Source organism: Diceros bicornis, chromosome 40, assembly GCF_020826845.1.
Source record: "Diceros bicornis minor isolate mBicDic1 chromosome 40, mDicBic1.mat.cur, whole genome shotgun sequence".
Classification (NCBI taxonomy): Eukaryota; Metazoa; Chordata; class Mammalia; order Perissodactyla; family Rhinocerotidae; genus Diceros; species Diceros bicornis.
In genome coordinates, this window is record NC_080779.1 from 16,586,586 (window position 1) to 16,605,267 (window position 18,682).

General features: G+C 58.7%; 2 protein-coding genes across 2 annotated transcripts; one reads left to right on the top strand and one right to left on the bottom strand.

Moving 5' to 3' along the window:
• Positions 1 to 104: 104 nt before the first annotated feature.
• On the bottom strand, positions 105 to 16,172 carry PROM2 (prominin 2). The gene is given in 27 exon segments (XM_058534561.1): positions 105 to 2,246; positions 2,441 to 2,515; positions 2,862 to 2,968; positions 3,212 to 3,301; positions 4,101 to 4,169; positions 4,395 to 4,475; positions 4,802 to 4,855; positions 4,995 to 5,087; positions 5,891 to 5,962; positions 6,447 to 6,593; positions 8,758 to 8,842; positions 8,970 to 9,061; positions 9,604 to 9,727; positions 10,723 to 10,875; positions 11,226 to 11,385; positions 11,631 to 11,694; positions 12,484 to 12,558; positions 12,944 to 13,143; positions 13,469 to 13,558; positions 13,847 to 13,910; positions 14,197 to 14,317; positions 14,413 to 14,615; positions 15,005 to 15,054; positions 15,690 to 15,947; positions 15,950 to 15,993; positions 15,995 to 16,097; positions 16,100 to 16,172. Coding segments are annotated over 26 exon segments (2,736 nt in total). The 3' UTR covers positions 105 to 2,246; positions 2,441 to 2,451.
• On the top strand, positions 14,806 to 18,407 carry LOC131399923 (uncharacterized). The gene is made up of 2 exons (XM_058534562.1): positions 14,806 to 15,251; positions 18,106 to 18,407. The coding sequence occupies exons 1-2, from the start codon at positions 14,820 to 14,822 to the stop codon at positions 18,403 to 18,405; spliced, it is 732 nt and encodes a 243-aa protein (XP_058390545.1). The 5' UTR covers positions 14,806 to 14,819; the 3' UTR covers positions 18,406 to 18,407.
• The last annotated feature ends 275 nt before the right edge of the window (positions 18,408 to 18,682 follow it).

The following is an 18,682-nucleotide window of genomic DNA, read 5'->3' on the forward strand; positions in this document are numbered from 1 at the left end:
GAGGAGAAGGGTGTTTGGAAAATCTTTCATGCTTTGGGTTGGGATCCCAGAATACAAATGAACTGGAAGCAAATCAGCCCTCCGAGGGACTACAAATCATCTCAGTCCCTGAAAGTAGATTAAAGTGATCTTGGTTTGGTAGATCCCATCTGTCCGATATAAACATAATCTTCATGGAGGAAGATAACTTCATCCTACTCCTTGATTTATTTATACAGGTTTACAGATATAATGTGTGGTACTCAATCAAAAATTACCAAGTATGTGAGGAGACAAGACGAAAGTAACAAAAACCAAGAGAAACAACAGACACTAGAAATAGACTCATGGAGGCTCCACATTAGTGAGTTATTGAATTTTAAAAAAACTATGTTTAATGTACTCAAACATATAAAAGATAAGGTAGGCAATTTTGATAGAGAACTGGAAATAATTTTTTAATCATTTCTATTTCTTTTTTTATTCTATCAATTTCATTCTTCAGATGCAGGGTACCACAGTTCCCCTGCACAGGGCAACAGATAAGAAACAAGCAAAAAAAACCTCTGGGAAAAGCCAAAAAGAGGCGATTGTGCTACATCCAAGGATGCTCGTTTGAGAGTGTGCTTGTAATAGTGACAATACATTGTGTATGCACCATCCTAATTTCTAATAGCAAATTTGTTGCTAGTTTATGAGATGCAATTAAACATAGACATCTCCTGAAACGCAGCAGACTACAATCTTAAAGCGCCTTTGAACAGGGACCCATCTCCCTCTTCCCTGTACCTGCCCAGACCCAGCTCCGCCCCCAGCCCAGAGCAGTCATGGCAAAAAAATAGCAGCATTCAAGCATTTGTTTGTGCCAGGACCCTGCCAAGGGCTTTCTGTGCATTATCAGGCTTTTCACAGCCCTATGAGGAGGCTCTGACTATTCTCCTCATTTTATAAATGGAGAAACTGAGGTCCTGGGGACCCACAGAACATGTTCAAGGGGCCCCACCCAATAAGCATCAGAGCGAGGATGTGAACAGAGGTCTGCCTGCTCCCAGACTGGGCTCTCTCCCCATCTGCTGATTGCTGGAGTAATCCCTGGACGCCTGCAGTCAGAGGAGGCCCTGGAGTCTCCTCTCCACAAACACTTACTAAACACCAACCGCACACAGGGCCCTAGCCTGGGAAACCTGGTATCAAGGCCAAGGCTCAGGATAGTGAGAACACTTCAGTGGTTCAAAGGTCCTGTCCATCTCTTCTTCTCTCTCCTCTTCCTCTTCCCTGTTTCTGGAATGCAGGGTCCAGCATGCAGGAAGGGCTCAGGGATGGACTAGGGATGTCCCTATATCACATGCATAGGACGGGAGGAGTAACGGCCACAGTGGAAAATCCTTTTATGTCCACCAGATCCCTCCTGGGAAAGCTGGGTGGGGGCTGTGGAAGATGCCACCCTCTGGGGAGCTCAGGGGAAGCCCCTGCTCTGGCCCAGGTCCCAGGTCCCTTCCTAGGGAGCCAGTGCTCAGAGAGGAGCTGAGGGACAGCAGCACTATTTCTAACCTGGGGTGCAGGCAGGGGGCTCAGCCTTGAGACAGGCCTCTCTCACTCCCTGGTGGGGCCAGAAATCCAGGCCAGGGTCTGTGGAGGGCTCGGGGGGTCCTGGCCTGCTTGTGGCTTTACTGATAAGTTTGGTTGGGGAGGAGGGGTCCCCGGGGGCCGGCAAGGTAGTGGGATAAAGATAAGGTAAAGAGGGAACAAAAGGGAAAAGGGCTTCCCTGGGGGGAGGACGCAAGGGTTGGGGAGGGGACAGAGTGAAGTTGGGGCAAGTGGGGAGGGCAGATGAGGAAGCGGCAAGGAGCTGGAGAGCAGCAGGAGGAGGCATGGGCAGAGGGAGGGGCCGTGGTGACAGAGTGGGGCTGGACAGGGCCTCTGTCCCACCCAAGGGGCTGAGGAAGGGCTTCTAACAGGTGGAGACAGGCTTCTCCTGGTGCTGCTACATTGCAGCAAGGAGGATAAGGGATAGACACCTGGAAGGACCTGTTGGCTCTGTAGCTCAACAGAAGTTAAGTGCATTTTTGCGGATGAGTGAAGGGTCATGAGCAGAAAGAGGGTGGAAAGGGAACAGGTAAGATGGGGTGAGGTAACTGGAATGGGGGGCAATCCAGGCCTGCATGCGGTCTGGGCTCTGGGCAAAGACTGACAGGAGTCCTCTGGTCCAGGCCAAGTCAAGGGGGCAGGCAGCACCCCGGGCATCACTGTGCAGTCAGCAAACATCCCTGTTATGGAGTAAGAACCAAACAGGTGAGGGAGAGGGAGGGGAGAGCAGGGTTCGGGCCTGTCAGTCCCCTGCTGGACGGGACCAACACCCAGACCGCAAGTCCAGAACCTTCCTGCCCACATCCCAACCCCTTCCAGGTCCTTCCCTCCCTTGTCCCTGGCACCAAGGAATTAAGGGCGTGGGGAAACTCACCCACTGGGGTCCTACAGCTTCAGGGAGGTGACCCGGGGGATGTGAAAGAGTTGAGTCTCCTCAGAGCTGGTGGAGCTATGGCATCGCAGAAAGAGAGCGAGTGAGCCCCCAGGCGCAGAGCCTCAGCTCCGACACAGGGACAAACCCAGAGCCCAGAGTTTCCCGCTTCAGAAGCTCTCCAGGATAGAAACAGTTCCAAGAAGCTATGCCCGGGTGGATGTGCTGCAGCAAGAAGGCTATTGGGCAGACATATGGAAGAACTTTCTGGCCCTGGAGCTCCTCAGAGTGTGTGACTCTTCAGGGCTGGGCATGAGCCTCCCCTGAGGTCTCAGGAGGGGATGTGGCAAGGGGCTGGGGCCTGGCGCTGGAAGTCTCCTTCCTGGGTCCCTGCTGCCCCCCATGGCTCTGGCAGCCTCCTCACTTGAGGCGTTTCCGGATGGGACGGAAGTATTTGGAGGTCTTGACAGCAAAGATGATGCTGGGGATCAGGAAGAAGGTGCACCATGCCAGGCAGAACCAGAAGGCGTTCTGGAACAGAAGATGTGAGGTCAGCTCACCTTGGCTGGGCAGCGACTTCTTCCCACCGTGCTCTACACCCCCAGTCCCCCCACTGACTCAACGAGGGGCATGGGGAAGTATTCTCAGAGCTGAGGGGAAGGGCTGGGGTGCCGGCCTGGGGGCAAGGGCCCTGCCTTCCTCATGTCCTGCTCACGCTGCCCCTCCCATGGGGGCCTCAATGTCCATGAGCCCTGATGAGCTGGGGGCTCTCACCCAGGGGTCAGCTACCATGTCACACAGGATCACACGGCCATTGTCCAGGGCTCCAGAGAAGGGCTGGCAGGTGGCGATGCGCTGAGTAACCTGCAGTGTCGACATGAGGCAGGTACACGCAGAGACACCCAGACCCACAGGTATATACCCCACATTCAGTGAGAGACGTTAACAGGGACACAGTTGGGAGCCAGTGCAGCTGTACACAGACACAGATGCAGGAGCACAGAGAGGAGGACACACTGACCTAGGTGCATTGCTCAGCTCCTGCCTTTCCATCCTATTCACTAGTCTGTATTAAGCCCTGTTGTGTGCCCAGTGCTGTGCTTTAAGTCACACTCTCACCGGAGAGGCAACACATGTATGTGTGCATGCACATACATACATACTGCACACACATGTGCATGCACACACACATATGCTCACATAGTTGTGCATACACACACACACACACACACACACACACACGCAGACACAGTCAGGGTTAAGCAAGACCCCTGCTGGTCTAGTGTAGGAGCCAGAGAGCTTGCTGTGGTCAGCAAGGCCCGCAGGAGGAGGTGGACTTCGAGGACTGGACTGGCCTCAGACAAGCTGGGCGAGGGGGCCAGCATGAGGGAGGGCATGGGGGCAACATGTGGACAGCACGTTCTAGAAGGCCACAGCCAGCCTGGCTCACACTCAGGCCTCAGAGAAGGGCTGGAGCAGAGGTTGGGTGGGCAGAGCCCGGGCAGAGCAGGGGCACAGATGCCAGGCTTGGGAGTTTGGGCTTAATCCTGAAGGCCTAGCGCACCCTCAAGCGGGTCCAGGGGGCAGAGGAGGGGAGAGGAGTGATGAGCTGGTACCGCTGGGAGCTTGCTTGAGGCCAGGAGGGGTCTGAGCCCTGACTCACCTCCTCTCTCACCCAGGCCACATATTGGGAGAAGTAGCCCATCTCCCGGGTCAGGAAACACTCGCTTTCCTGCAGAAAGGAGAGGAGCCCTGGGCTGGCAGGAGTCCCAGGACCCAGCACCTCCACCCCCCACGCCTGGCACCATCAGGACAGGCCAAGCTGGCTTTCCTGGGAGCCAGGGTGAGCGGACAGGGCTGGAGGAGAAGCCTGGGCTGGGAGCCCCATGTGCCTTAGCCCTGCAACCCACCTCTGGCTCTGAGGCAGCCCCCAGCCCCGTCCCATCCCTTCGCTCACATTCTTCAGGATATGGGTAGCCCAGATCGGCAGCTCTCCTTTTAGGTAAGTGACTTTGTCCAGGACATCTGAGGTCTCCAGCTGGGGGAGAATGGAGGGGCTCAACTCGGTGCCCTGCTCAGTCAGGGCACAGCCACTCATTCACCCATCCATTCCTTCATTCATCATAGAACATACAACATACTCACCTTGGGGCGGGGTGGGGGGGTGTGAGACCCTAAGGACACAGGCTGAAGACGGTGGTCCTCGATGATCTGCTCTCCCACCCCCATTTCTTCCCACCCCGACACTCAACATCCAGTGGGACTGGTAGAGCAGGCAAGGCCCTAAGCCAGCTGGGCCCTCACCTCCTTCCTCCCTGTGCTGCCCACCTGCTCCACCCCCCCCTCCCGGTCCCCAGCAGCCACCTGGAGACTTGGGGCAGAGGATGCCAGGGCCCTGACACTGAGGTTGAGTGTGGCCTGTGGAGAAGAGATCAAGGCTGGTTAGGGGAAGGGATGTGCAAGGAGGGAGCAGTTCCCGGCGCTTCCCTCCTCTTTCCTTCTCCCACCCTGCCTCCCCTCTCTCCAGGCCCCAGGCTCCCTGGGCCTCCAAACTTACCATGAGGCTCTGCTGGGGGAGGACCTTCCTCTGATAGAGGCTTCTGAGCCCTTGGGCCTCCTCCTGCAACTGCTGTCCCAGCACAGAACTGCCCTGAGGGGAGACAGACCAGAATGGCACTCTGCCCAGGACAGAACAGGCTTTGCTAGCATACTATTTATTGAGCTGTTGAACCAGACATACCGAGTAGGGGTGGGGAGTGCCGGGCTCAGAGGCAGAAAACTGAGGCCTCCTTCAGCTCCTGGGCCTGACCTGGGTTTGGGGGCCTAAACCCAAGTTCTAGGTCCACTCCCAGCTTGCTCGGTGCCCCAAAGTCAGCCACAGAACCTGTCTGAGCTGCAATGGCATCTGCTGAAACTGAGGAAAGCTCCTTGCTCTACCCGTCATGCAGAGTTGGTGTGGGGTCTAAGGGATGCCTCGAAGAGAACTTTTTAAACTCTAAGTATTTATAAATACAAAATGCTACTTTTTCCAGTGGAGTTTTAGCTCCTAGAGGGCAGCTGTCATGATATCTGCTCCATGGTGCTGTCCTCACACCTGTTGCTGCAGATTCCACAAGCAGTGTGCACTTAGAAATGGTTCTCCAACTATGTGATGTCAGACCAGTTACTTCTTCTGATCTGAGGTGGAGGATAATCCACTTTACAAGTGAAGAAACCGAGGCTCAGAGATTTTGAATGACTTGCCCAAGGCCACACAGCCGATTGGTGGCAGAGCTTGCGTCAGAACTGACTCTGCAACACCCTTAAGCCCAAGCAGGGGATCCAGAGGCTGAGCCCTCAATCCCCTGCCTTTGCCCTTGCCCCGTCCCCAGTCCGAGCACTCCCACCCTCTCCCACCTCCCAGGCCTCTCTGGGACTCCTGCCTGCCCACCAGGGTATCTGTTCCCTTCTCACTTGGGTCTGGGCCAGTCCTTGCAGCTCCTGGGCCAGCTTCTCCATGTCCGTGTTCATCACGGGCTTCTGGATCTGGAGACAGACAGGAAGGGCCAAGAGGGGATGGACCCTGGCTCCCCCAGCCTCCGAATTCCCAGTCTTTTCAAAAGTACTCCACACCAGCTAAGTCTATTGTGACACATCAGTCACGGTGGGTTTGAGCTGAAACTGTGAAATATATCAGACACTTCCCATTAGGACAGGAAAAAACAAAAACAAAAACGAGGTACCCTCTGGTGTAACCCAACAAAGAGGCGGCTTCCCACCAGCACTCGCCACAGCAGTGGGTTCAGGACCATGAACAGCGACACACGCTGCTGAGTGGGGGCGCATTCATTCCTGCTCAGCCCAGGTGGTGGCACCTGCCTGGGGACACCCTCAACAGGAAGAGGCCCAGGGACATGTGGAGGAGTCCAGGGAAGGTGGAGGGCCAGGACAAGGGGAGACATCTCCCATCCAACTCCTCTGCGGGCCCCTCTGCTCTCCCGCTGACTGGCCTGAGGTGCCCACTGCTGACCTGAACAAGGAAGCCAGCATAGTGGATGTTCTCCAGCCCACTGCTCTGCAGGGCCTTCAGGTCCTGGCGGGCAGCTGAGCTCAGCAAGTCCAGATTCTTCACTTCCAGTTTGAGGCTCTGTAACTCCTGCTGTAGCTTGGCAGTGTACTGGGAGGGAGGTGACAGGGTGAGGGGCATGCCCAGTCACTGAGCCAGGCCCCCAGAGCTGCTATCATAGGTGAGGGGTCACCAGGCTCTCAGGGCCCTCCTTTTGAATAACTAGGGCCCGCAGCCCTGGACACACCAGTCCCAGACAGCTCTCAGCAGGCCTCTGCTTCCCACGCCACCCCCACTCCAACCCACCCCACTAAGACCCAGCTCTCCTTCAGCACCTATCTGGCTGCTGAACACAACACAGACCTTCCCTGCCACTCAACTGAAAACAGCTTCCCCAGCCCGGCTTGATCACATCTCCTTGCGTTAAGGCCTTCACAGCACCTGTCGCTCTAATATTACTTATTTGTGTATCTGTTTATTGCCATCAGCTCCATGAGAGCGGTACCTCATCTGCCCACTCCGTAACCAACCCTCAGTGTCCAGAGTAGAGGCTCACATGTAGTGGGTGCAGTACAAGTTTGCTGAATATGTAAAAATGAATGAATGAACGGACACAAGCACATTTCCAAGACAGACCACGGTTTAAAAAAGGACTCGGCATTTTCCAACCATCACTGCAGGAGATTTAAAGGGCATGGAAGTCAGCCTCAGTGTTTAACAGATGAGAAACTGAGGCCAGAGAGGAGCGTTCACTTGCCCGAGGGTTCGCAGTAAGTAGAGAATGGAGCCCAGTGCTGCTCCCCTCTCCCCCTCCCACCACGCTGCCTTCCCCAGGGGAAGAAAAGGCCTAATCCTCTCAAAGATGGGGTTTTATGGCAGCGTTTCAGGCATCAGTAACTAACAGGCACAGGCAGAGCCCTCCTGGCACCCTGGAAAGAACACCTTGTCTTATTCATCTCTGCATCGTGAGCTCGTTACTATCGCCTTGGAGGACAAGTACTCTTAAGGTCACATTTGGTATGTTGCCAGATGGCCCCCAAGGAATGCTCAGTCCCTCTGAATTGGAAGCTCTATCTGTTCAGACTCTTCTGTGAGCTGGACCCCTCTCTTCCCAGGACCAGGGCTGAGACCCCTCCCCCCTGAGATCCATGACTCCCAGTCAGCAGAACAAGGGGTCCCCTCTGCCCGGGCCCCCTGCTGCCGCCCTCCCTGGCCAGCCTCCACCCATGGGGCAGTGTTTGTGGCCAAGCACTGGGATATTGCCTGCTCTTGGACCTCTCGTCTGGTTAGAGACGCTGAAGGACGAGGCAGCTAAGGCATTATGGAAATAGTCCCAGGTTATACAGCGCAAGGCGTGGAGTTGGGACTGAAATCTGGAGCGTGTGACTATGCTACTCCATAGGCTGAGAGTGGGTGGTGGAGTCAAGAGGCCTTGGAAGAGTTTCTGGAGAGGATGCAGAATCAGAAGTTGGCATGCTAGGAGTCGGGGATGGGCGGAGAGGCAGGTGGGAGAAATGTGGGTTTTCCCAGGATAGGCTTGGGAAAGGCTCCCCGGAGACCCTGGGAGTCAAGGCAGCTCTCCTCCCACCTCACTTAGGCCTGGAGAGAGGAAAGGAGGGAATCTTTTCCAGCTTCTGTGCACCCTTAGGAGAACCACATTCTCAAAGTATGTCCCCTCACGTGAAGTAGCTCTTTCTTTTCTTTGTCCCAGAACTGGCTCCTGCCAGCTAGATAAGTCTCTCCAGTCCTACATACCAAGTTCTGGCAAAGTCCAGCGGTTAAGGGAATGGGCTGGGGGGTCGAATCCTGCCACCACCTACTGGCTGTGAGAGCTCAGCAAGGGGCCTGCGGTGAGCCCTCCCTCAGTGATACCCAACTTCATCCCCATTGTTTTCACTGTCACACACCCCGCCCCCACCACCCCACTTCTGGCTGTGGTATCTCAAGCAATGCCTGTCCTTGGTCAGGACACACACAGCCAGTCACCATCCTTTCCTGCTACAACCTCAGCTACGTTCAGTTTTTCCCAGAGCACAGTGCTCAGGGCTGGCTGTAGCCTCCAGGCACACTGCCTTCCACCCACACACCCTACAGATCTGCTGGGCTCTAGCCCTGGGCCAGGCCCTGAGCTGGCACCTGGGAACTCTGCCCCGAGGCACCTCAATCGCTCCTGCAGACTTCTAGGGTTCAAGGAGATGGTCCCACCACAGAGGCAAGACCACAGGAGGGGGGATCTGCAGGAGGGGTCCCCACAGCCTTCCGAAGCTTCCCTCACCTGGCTGATATCCAGGTGCTTCTCCAGATCGAAAGAATCATTGAGCCGCAGGACCCTCCAGAGAGCGGCCCCTTCCCTGCACTGCCTGGGGAGCAACAGCGGGCATCAAAGATGAGAGAAAGGGATGGCAAGTGGGGGTGATGTCACCCTAACGGGACAGCCACCTTGGCTCCTTCTCACACCCGGTCCCCCAGCCCCGGCTTTCCACTCACTGATAGGCCAGGAGGACGCTGATGTCCTTCTTTAGGCCAAGAAGCTGAGACAAGTTCATGGATGAGGGCAAGTTCCCCGGGGTGTCTGCAAACTGGAGGTGGGAGAAAGGGAGAAAGGCCTGGAGCAGGTGGGGGCAAGGTCGTCCCAGGTCCCCAGGGCCTAGTCCCATGCTGCCCTGGCACAGCGGAGACCGCACCCTGAGACTCCAGCCCAAACCTGCCTCGAACTCAAATCAGCCCTGGGCCCTAACTCCTGGCAGGGACTCTTCCCATGAATCTCTGGGAGGGGTGGCCAGCCTGGTCTTCAGCAGAGACTCTGGGCCGGTGTCTTGGCTCACCTGCTCCAAGTGCTGGGGAACCAGGATTCCCAGTTCGGACTCAGTGTTAGAATAGAAGGGCTCAGGCCTGGGGGATCCCTGGGGGTCCCTGCCCTGGGCCTGAGCACTATCCCAGGGACTCATGGGCTCTCTCTCTCCTTATCCATTGTGGTTTTCTGTCTTTCCTTGCCTATCTCCATCATTCCTCCTGTCCCTCTCTCCCTCTTGCCCTCTCCGGCTCCCGCTTCCTTCTACCTTCTTGCTCTGCCTACACCTTTCTCCACCTCCCTCAGGGCCCCGGAGCGGCGAAGACTCACCTCGTAGAGCTCCCCACTCTCCCAGCTCTGGCACACCAGTGTCTGCACATTGCCACCCACCAGGAAGGTGGCGAAGACGAGGAGGATGAGGGGGGCAGCGAAGAGGATGCTGAGGCCCACACCCCTGGGGAAGGCAGAGGGACATGGTTGAGGTGGGAGAGGAGGCTGGCTGCCCTGGACCACACCCTCTGTCCCCACCCACATCCCAGCGCCAGCATGGTCAGCAAGCTGGCCCCAGGGCAGAGCCCTTTGGGGAGAAGAACTCAAGGACTCAGGCTCCTGGGCAGGAGGGAGAACTCAGAACTGCATCCCCACCTCATCCTTCCCCCATCCCCACCCTATCGCCGGTGCCCTGGCTGGCCCTAGCAGCCTAGAGGAGAGGGTAGCTGCTGTGTTCGAAGAGACAGGACTGCCTGCCTCTGGGCCTAGGGCACGTGGAGGTGACCAGTGCCGGAGCTCAGTCCTCAACAGGGCCACCTGGCATGGCCAGCCATGATCCCCCAGAGCAGGGCCAACAACCTAGAGGGTCTGAGTAGGACCAGTGCTGCTGACCCGTAGGGCTTCTTTGTGAGATAAGCACAATGCCAGGGCTTGAGGCTTGGGGAGTGAAACGTGGGCTGGATTTCAGCCCCCATTTGCCCCTTTGGCCAGGCACTCTTATGCAGTGACCAGCCTGCACAACTGAATGTGGTAGCCCTGGCCTTAGAGACCATCTAGTCCAGGGATGGCAAACAGACTCTACCTCTGGTGCCACCTCCTATCGGTGGTGCTGCCTGGATGCTGGGTTAAGAAGGATTCTGAGGCTGTGTCTGGGCTCAGTGGGAAAGAGTGCCCATTGATTACTATAGTTGCCACTGGTGTGGGAGAGGGAAGTGCTTCTTATCTGCTATTCCTGCTTTATTCCAACCCTTTACACAGATAAGGACACTGAGACCCAGATGGGTTAGCAATTTGCCCAGGGCCACCCAGCAAGTCAGTGCCAGAGCTAGAAATAGAGCTCAGTCTCTTGATTCTCAGGACCTGCTCCTGTAGCCACACTGTCCACGGGCGAGAGGGCATGGGAGTGGCCAGACCAATGGGGAGAGACCGCCCAGCCTTCCTCTCCCCAGCGCTTCTTACGCCATGAGGAAGCGGGCTCCAGCCTCGCCCTTGGCTTCTGAGTGGCTGGGATCTTCCCTGGCGGACAGCCCCCAGATGCCCAGGTTGAGGCCCAGCAGGTTACAGACCACCACAAGCAGGACCATGGAGCACAGCACACAGCTCATAATCCACCTGCCACAGAGAAGGGACGGGTGTCACTGAGACGGGGGCAGCTGGGCACCAGGAAGGGCTAGCGTAGGACCTGGTGGCTGGGTGAGGCCACGAACCCCAAGGCTGAGGCTTTTGAAGTGTAGATGTGGACACTTCCTGAGGCCTCTCTGCCCTAATGGGGTTCCGAGGCTCAGATCCCAAGGGCACACAGCAAAGGCAGGGACATGGAGGCCCAAGGAGAAGGGGGTCTTGGCTTAAATGGAGGCAGAGGCTGAGTATACCCAGGGGTTGATGAGGGCTGGAAATCAGGCCCAGGGTGGTTGAGAGGCTGGGCTGCCCATCCCACCCCACCCCCACGGGTTCCTGGGCACCTGTATTTCTCATATCTCTGCACCTCCTTCAGGTAGGGGCGGCTGCTCTGTTCCACCTCCTCCAGTGCCCGGCTCCAGCGAGAGGCCGCCTCCCAGGCTGGGAACCCTTCAGCCAGTGTGGTCAGCCCTGCAGGCTGCTGGGCCACGGCCTTCTTCAGCTCTGCCCAAGCAACAGGGACGTACGGGATGGGGAAGGCACCCAGGCGCCCGGGGAGGTGACAGGTGGGCAGGGAGAACATCTGGGCCCCACAGAGAGGGCCCACTCTCTGTCCAGGCCCAGCCAAGAGGACAGCCTTCACTCTCCCCACTCCCACTGCCCCACTCCTCTCTCAACAAGCCTCTTTGGCAGGGGTGGGGTGGGGTGGCATGCTGGACAGCCAGCCTGGCCCCTGGGCAGGGCCTCACCTCTGACCACGTCGGCCATCTGCAAGGCAGCCAGGAGCGGGAGGGAGTTGAAGGTGTTGTTCTCCTGCCAGAACCAAATGCGGCTGTGCCTCCTGCTCTCCGTCCGGGTGTCCCAGCTTGGGGGACCCCGAAGTCACCAGGCTGGGGAGGGCACCCCGCTCCATGCTCCCAGCTCAGGAAATCAGGAAACAGGCTTCCTTTTGCTCTCTTGGTCGATGCCTTCTTCTCCCCTCCCTCAGCCCTGCCTGACTCAACTCCCCAAAACATTGCTCCTCGAAGACCCCTCCTTTCTAGCCCACCCCTCTTGCCTAGACTATTGCAGTAGACTCGCAGCCAACCACTCATCTCTCCCACCCATCCTGCACATCCCGCCAGGTCTATTTCCCTAAAGTCCAGCTCCAGCCTACTCTTCCAGCCTCTGCTCCCACTTCCTTCCTCCTGGAACCTTCCGCTCCAGCCACCCAGTGCAGCTGACTCACCATTTCCCCAACTCTGGCACTTTCCAGGCCCAGGGTCACAGGGCTGACTCACGCTGCACCCTCCCCCACAGCCCGTCTCTGCCCGGGACAGCCTGCCTGTCCTCTGGGCTCAGCTTGTGTGCTCGCTCCCTTGCCACCCAGCCCCCACCCCTTGAGGGTCCTGGCTCTTCTTTCTGCTGTCCCCCACCTGCCCCCGCTCCAGACAATGTGCACTCGAGAATGGGCACCATGAACCTCCAGCCCAGGGCGCCCTGTGGTAGGTGAGGCCCTGATCTGAACCAAGTCTTAGGTTCCCACCCAAAAGGGGGAAACTGAGGCCCCTCACGGAGTTCCCAGGTACGGGAAGGGTCAGGTAGACTAAAGCATGCACTCACCTCCTGGACCATGCTGGAGAAGTTGGCCTTTGGGACATCCTTCAGCCGATGCAGGACATCGTCCACGGGGGGCACCTGAAAAGGGGGAGAGACATGACAAAGACCATGGAGAGGCCCGAGAGGGATCCCCGGGGGAGGGTGGGGAGCAGAGCCCTCTGAACCCTCAGTGTCCTCGTGTGCAAAATGGGGATCACCACAGCCCCTCCTGCCCAGGGCGGCAGCGAGAACTCAAGGGGCTAATACACGTGAAGCGCTTGCACAGTGTCCAGGAAAGCTCATCCCATGACCAGGGTGACCCTCATCAAGCTGGCTGTGTGGAGATAAGAGAGGAGCAGCCCGAGGAGAGGGATCAGGAGTCTGCCTCAGGAAACACCCAGAACACAGGCTGCCCAAGGATCCCTGGGGCAGCAGGCAGCGCAGCCCCCCTTCGCTCCAAGAGGCCTCCATCCTGGGACTGCACCTGGCTGAAGTCTGCCCCCAGCTGCAGGGTGCGGGCCTGGCTCAGGGCCTCTGCACAGCCCCGGCAGCCGGGTTCCTGCAGCAGGGCGAGGAGGTGCTCCCGGCGCGCCCGGACAGCCGGCTCCAGGTCCTGCTGCCTCTCCAGCAGCTCCACCGAGGTGGCGTTTAGGGCTCGGAGATGGTCCACGGAGACCTGCAGGGCTGAGAGACCCACATCTGGACTGAGAAGTCTCCACTGCTACTGGCATCCTCAGAGGACTTGCAAGAGGCAGAACATCTTCCTGTCCCCCAAACAAAGGGACTTGCGGTCATTAACCTCTGTAGTTATAATGGAACTGCCCCAGGGCCCGTTAGACCAGCATATGGACAGGGATGCCAGAGGGGATCCTGGGATAAAGCCGGGGGAAAGTCATGGGTGGGGCTTGCTGAGGCGGCATGAGAAATCCAATGCCCAATGAGGGTGGGGCCTGCCCCCAGGAGGACACGTGCTGAGCCCCACCCCCACCCAGGAGCTGGTCCCACTCACCCTGGCCCAGGCTGTGCACTGAGGCCAGTGCCTGGTACACGGTGCTACTGAGCTGGGTGTGGATCGTGCTTCCGATGCTCACGCCGACACCTGGAGAGCAAGGGCCATCTGCAGGGCTGGCCCCCAGGAGCCTAGCGGCCCTCTCCACCCATTCATCCAGCCTCCCCAGGCCCCATCACTGGGTTCCGCAGGGTGGGTGCTGGCTTCTTGGTCCTGCAGCAGAATGGCTGCTGTGCTGTCCAGCTGGGCCCGATCCCCTCCTCTGCGAGGGTGATCCCAGGTGGAGCCTGGGATGAGGGGATGAGAGGGACCCCCAAGGCAGGCCTGAGCAGGGGGCCCCTGGGGCTGGCCAGCCTGCCAGGCGGCTGTAACCCTCACCATCCAGCTCCTCCAAGACTCGCTCCTGGGGAAGGGAGAACTGCTGTGCCACGGCCTGCAGCTCCTAGGCAAACACAGGGCCATGAGGCTGCTCTTCCCCTGTCACCCGACAGGCCCCGCTCTGGTCCCTTTCCGCCCCCATGCAGCTGGGCGTCCAATCTGAGGACGTACTGGGTGCATTTGTGTATTACAGCAACTCTCCAGCAGGGGGCAGTCAGGTGCGTGTTGGAAGGGGCACCCTTTCTAATTTGCAGGCTATGGGCTAATTTGCGGGACCCACTCTGCTCTGTCCTGCCTGTGCCTGGTGCTCATGGGGGCCGTGCGGGGGTGAGGCGTTACTCGGTCCTCACCTGGGGGACATCAGAGACCAGGCCCCGGAGGCTGAGCAGAGTCTCAGGCACAGCCGCGGCACTGGGGCCCATCTGCTCATGCATGAGCTGGTTGGTGACAAAGGCGGAGACCACACCAATCCTGAGGGGACAGGGGAGGCGGAGGGGGCTTGCTGGGTGCCCGTGGGCGCCTCGGGCCTCGGCCCACGCCTCCCGCCGGACCCGGGCGCCCCTCACAGCAGCACGACGGTGGTCAGCAGCAGGAAGGCCACAAGGGTGCCGCGCTCACAGGCCATCGCCTTGTGCTCCGTCTTCACGCGGCCCCCACAGCGCCGGCGGCAGCGGCAGCAACAGAAACAGAGGCCTGCGGTGGGCAGCACCAGGAGGTAGAGGCCCGCGACCACAGCGCACACCAGGTAGCCCGCCTCGTACCGCACCACCTGGACAGGGAGGCTGGGCATGAGGGGCTGCCCTGACCCCCACCTCCCAGCCCGCCCCTGCCTGACTCGAGGGAAACCGAAGGGGCGGGCACTGTGCACGTGTCTTGTTGAACCCAGACGAGGCGCGGGGTGTCCTTATTGTTATTTACCGTCTGACAAAATGTCAGGGAGGTTGGGGCTCACTGCAAACCCCACAGCCAGTTAATGGCAGAGCTGTGGTTTGAACCGAGGTCTGCCGACTGCAGCGCTCATGCAAGGGGGGAAGGGATGCCCGAGACCCCACCCTGGGGACACCCCGCAAGGTGGGCTGAGCTGAGCAAGGCCTTTCTACTTCTGCCCCTCCTGCTCACCCCCCAACCCCCTCCCGCCGCACCTCCCCCAGGGCTCACCTCATCCACCTTCACCGAGGCCGGCTCATTCAGCAGGGCCTTTACCAGCTCTAGGGGAAAGAGTCACGCTGGGGGTTTGGGGGCAGCGACTGCCCTGCCCCTGTGTCCACCCCCACTGCCAGGCAAAGGTGGGCTCTCCAGAGGGGCTCCGCCCCATCAGAGCACCTCCGAGGAGGCAGTGTCTCAGTGCTGCTACAAGAGGGAGTGGCTGAGACACCCGGCCGACCCCTCCTCCTGGACCCTACAGGTAGGCCCTGCAGCAGGGAAAGCAGAGAAGGGGCCTGACCTGGCACTCGTCCCCTCAAGAGGCACGAGGCAGGCTGGGAAGGGTCCTGCAGCGCCTCCTGATTCTTCCAACCGCTGGCACCACTAGACCCAGAGAAAAATAACCAGGTCTTCGGGAACTTCTAACGTAATTTCCTCTACTTTACGAACACAAACTGAGGTTCAGAGAGGAAAAGGGGCTTGCCCGAGATGACACAGCGAGGTCCGGAAGCAACTCCTGGGGATGCCCCTGGGCCCCTGGGGCTTCTGGGAAAAAAGATGGGAGTGGGGAATGATGGGGACCCTAACCTCCAAGTGCCTGCCGACAGGGTGGGCGCGCCGCACGGTGGAGGGGGCTGAGGTTGTTGGCTGGGGACCCAGTACCTCCCAAGGTCTGCCAGGGCGGAGGAGGCGCACTCACCGGCGGGGAAGGGGTTGAGCTGCACCACGGAGAGGAAGCTGCGCACGGTACCGTAGAGGGGGTCCAGGGGCCCCGGCGCGCGGACGCGCGGGGCCAGCCACCGCGCCCTGGCCGCCGGCGCGAATGCCAGGCGCTCCACCGGACCTAGGGTCCCGCAGTCTGCCGCCCCCGGCCCCGGCAGGGTCAGGGCCAGCCCCAGGCCCAGGCCCAGGCCCAGCAGGGGCGCCAGGAGGCCGGGCGCGCGCGTCATGGGGTCGGCCGGTGGGCTGCAGGGCAGGCAGGAGCCGGACTCAGACGGCCGAGAGCGGGCGGAGCACAGGGCAGGCCGTGCATCCTTCGCCAGCCTTCGACCTGCAGCGCTCAAAACCGGCCCGACAGGTTTGGACTCCCGATCTACCTGGGCGCCGCCCGCCCGGAGCGCTGGAAGGGCAGGGGCGGAGGCCTGGGGTAGGGGGGCAGGGCCTGGTCCGGACCCGCCCTCATGGCCTGGGGTGGGAGCCTGGCCGCCCTCTCCCCTCCCCAGATCCTCCTGGGAGGGCTACCTCCGGGCTGGGGAGGGGTGGCACCTCAGTCGCTCTGGATTCTCTAAGGTGGCCCAATTCCAAATATTCTCTTTGTTTGCCCAGACTCAGCCGCCCAATCTGGAGGCTGGGAAAACAGCCACCCAGTGAAGCCCTGGCCGAAGGGGTGGCAAGACCCGCACACAGGCCCCAGAACCAGGCTCCTCTCCCAGCTTCCTTTGGGGCCTGCTCTGGCCTCTCTGGTCACGCTGGTGCCAGCTGCCAGCCCAATCTGGAGCAGAGAAGCCGCCAGGCTTTGTCCAGAGTGGCTCTCAGAGGGGCCACTTAAGCACAGTCCTTTGAGACGGTGAATCCTAGCAGAGGACTGCCCTCTGGCCCAGCAATGACCTGTCCAGTCTTCAGCTGAAAGAACGAATCAAAGATGGACACGCAGATGTGTCTGCACAGGCCGCTGTTTTGTAAATGGCTGCGTGCCCAGTGCCCAAAGGGTAGCTGAGCAGGTGGTGGGGAGAATTGGTAAATGGGTGGGGCACGTTCCTGGCAGCATTATTCATGATACCAGAAACAGTCCCGACGGCCACCACCACGAAGGAGTTGGTAAAATGAGCAACTCAGACGACACACTGGGCAGTCATTAAAGAAAATGATGTGGAAATGGCTCTTTTGACCTGCAAGATACTCACAGTGCATTAACAAGTGCAAATAGCTAGTTGTGAAACAGTACATGGAGTGAAGGCATGAAACAGTGATCACCTCTGGGTGGACTCAAAGGCAATTTTTAATTCTCTTCTGCTCATCTGCACTTCCTAATTTCTGTGCAGTAAACACGTGTTACTTGTGTTCAAAGAATAGAAGTTGGTGAGTTTTCACAGCAGTCCCCCCTTAGTGGGAGCCCTGGAAGGAGGGACTGGGTCTGTGGCCCCTGTGACCCCCAGGCTCAGCTGTGGTTTGCAGGGTGGGTGAGGGGCACAGGGATTTGGGGCTGCTCATGGATGGGGTCGCGGGGGGGGGGGGGGTCAGCAGTAAAGAAGTCATGTTAGTTTGAGTTAGGGCTGGGCCTTTGGCAGAGTCCTTACCCTTCCCATCGCTGCCCCTGCAGTTGTCTGTGCCCTGTGCAGAGCCAGGGCACAAGAGTACACAGTCGTAGAAGGAAGAGTCCAGTTAATAACGGGGTGCAGACAGGAAACAGAACCTCATCAAAGGGTGACTCAGAGATGAGGATCAGGGCTGTAGAGAGGAATGGGCTGGGGGTGTGTGGTATGTGGAGGGAGGCCCCTGACCATTCTGCTCTGTGACTGTGTCCACCTTTCACCCTTCCCATCTGACTCACCGAGCCCGGCCCCTGTGCTGGGGGCACCTTGGCTCCCTGGAGGCTGGCATCAGGAAGGCAGGTCTCCCCAGGGGCCTGCTCCTCCTCTGTCTCTCTTCCACCACTGTGCACTGTTAGAAAGAATTTCTCACCTGGCGATCTGTCACTGTCACACTGTAGTCCTGCCATGAGCGGGATGGAAATAGCCCTTTCCCGGCTTGATATGATCCACATGTGGTGCAATTAGTAATTGCCATTTAGGCTTTTTTGTGCTTTCTGACTCGGGTGCACGGCTGGCAAGGGGGGTTTAGGTCCCAGCTTCCCAGGGAGGACTAGAAATCCCTGGGACTTTGGGAAATAAGCAGCCCAGGCCCCTAGGTCCTGTCTCCCACTCTTTCTCTCTTTTCAACTATTGTAACTAAGCCAATCAGTTGCTACTGCCGTTGTTTGCATAAGTGTCTATGATAAAAACACTGTACTTTGAAGGTAACATTTCCACAAGAAAAAAAAACAAAACATACCAAGCCTCTTTCTTAGCCTGGAGGTGGGAGGGTGGATGAGGACACTGAAACTGCCTATTTGACAGGTGGACGAAGTGAGGCACGGAAGAAGGGACTTTCCAGAGTCAGTGGCCAAGCCAGGAGTCTCCTTCCCAAGCAGGATCCTGACGGAACAATCTATCTTCAGACTGGCCAGTCAGCCCCAGCCTCCTCCCCTCCCCAGCCCCACCTGGAGAGCAGGCGGGGCTCAGGAGCCAGCCCTGGGCGCTGGGCAGAGGAGGAGAAGAAACTGCTGCTATAATTGGATTCTTGGAGGGGCAGACCAAGCGGGCTGTGTGGGGGCTGGGCCTGCTCAGCAGCAGAGAGGCTCTTGCAGCAGCCTCTAAGGGTGTGGGGCTGGCAGGCAGCAGGCCTGGAGGGCTTCTGGAAGTGGGGAAGGGGGTCCAAGGGTGGTCCTGTCCTGCCCTCTCCTTGTGTTCACACCTTTCTGGGCACACTGCACGTCCCTTCCTCCTGCAACCCTCTGGGACCCTCTGTCCTCCATTGAAATTCTTTGGTTGACCTGGGATAATCTGCCTCTGGTACCTTGGGAACACTTCTTGGGGCCACTTTCCCACCCCTGTCTCACACATCCTCGGAAGTTTGATGGTCCCCAAACCCCAC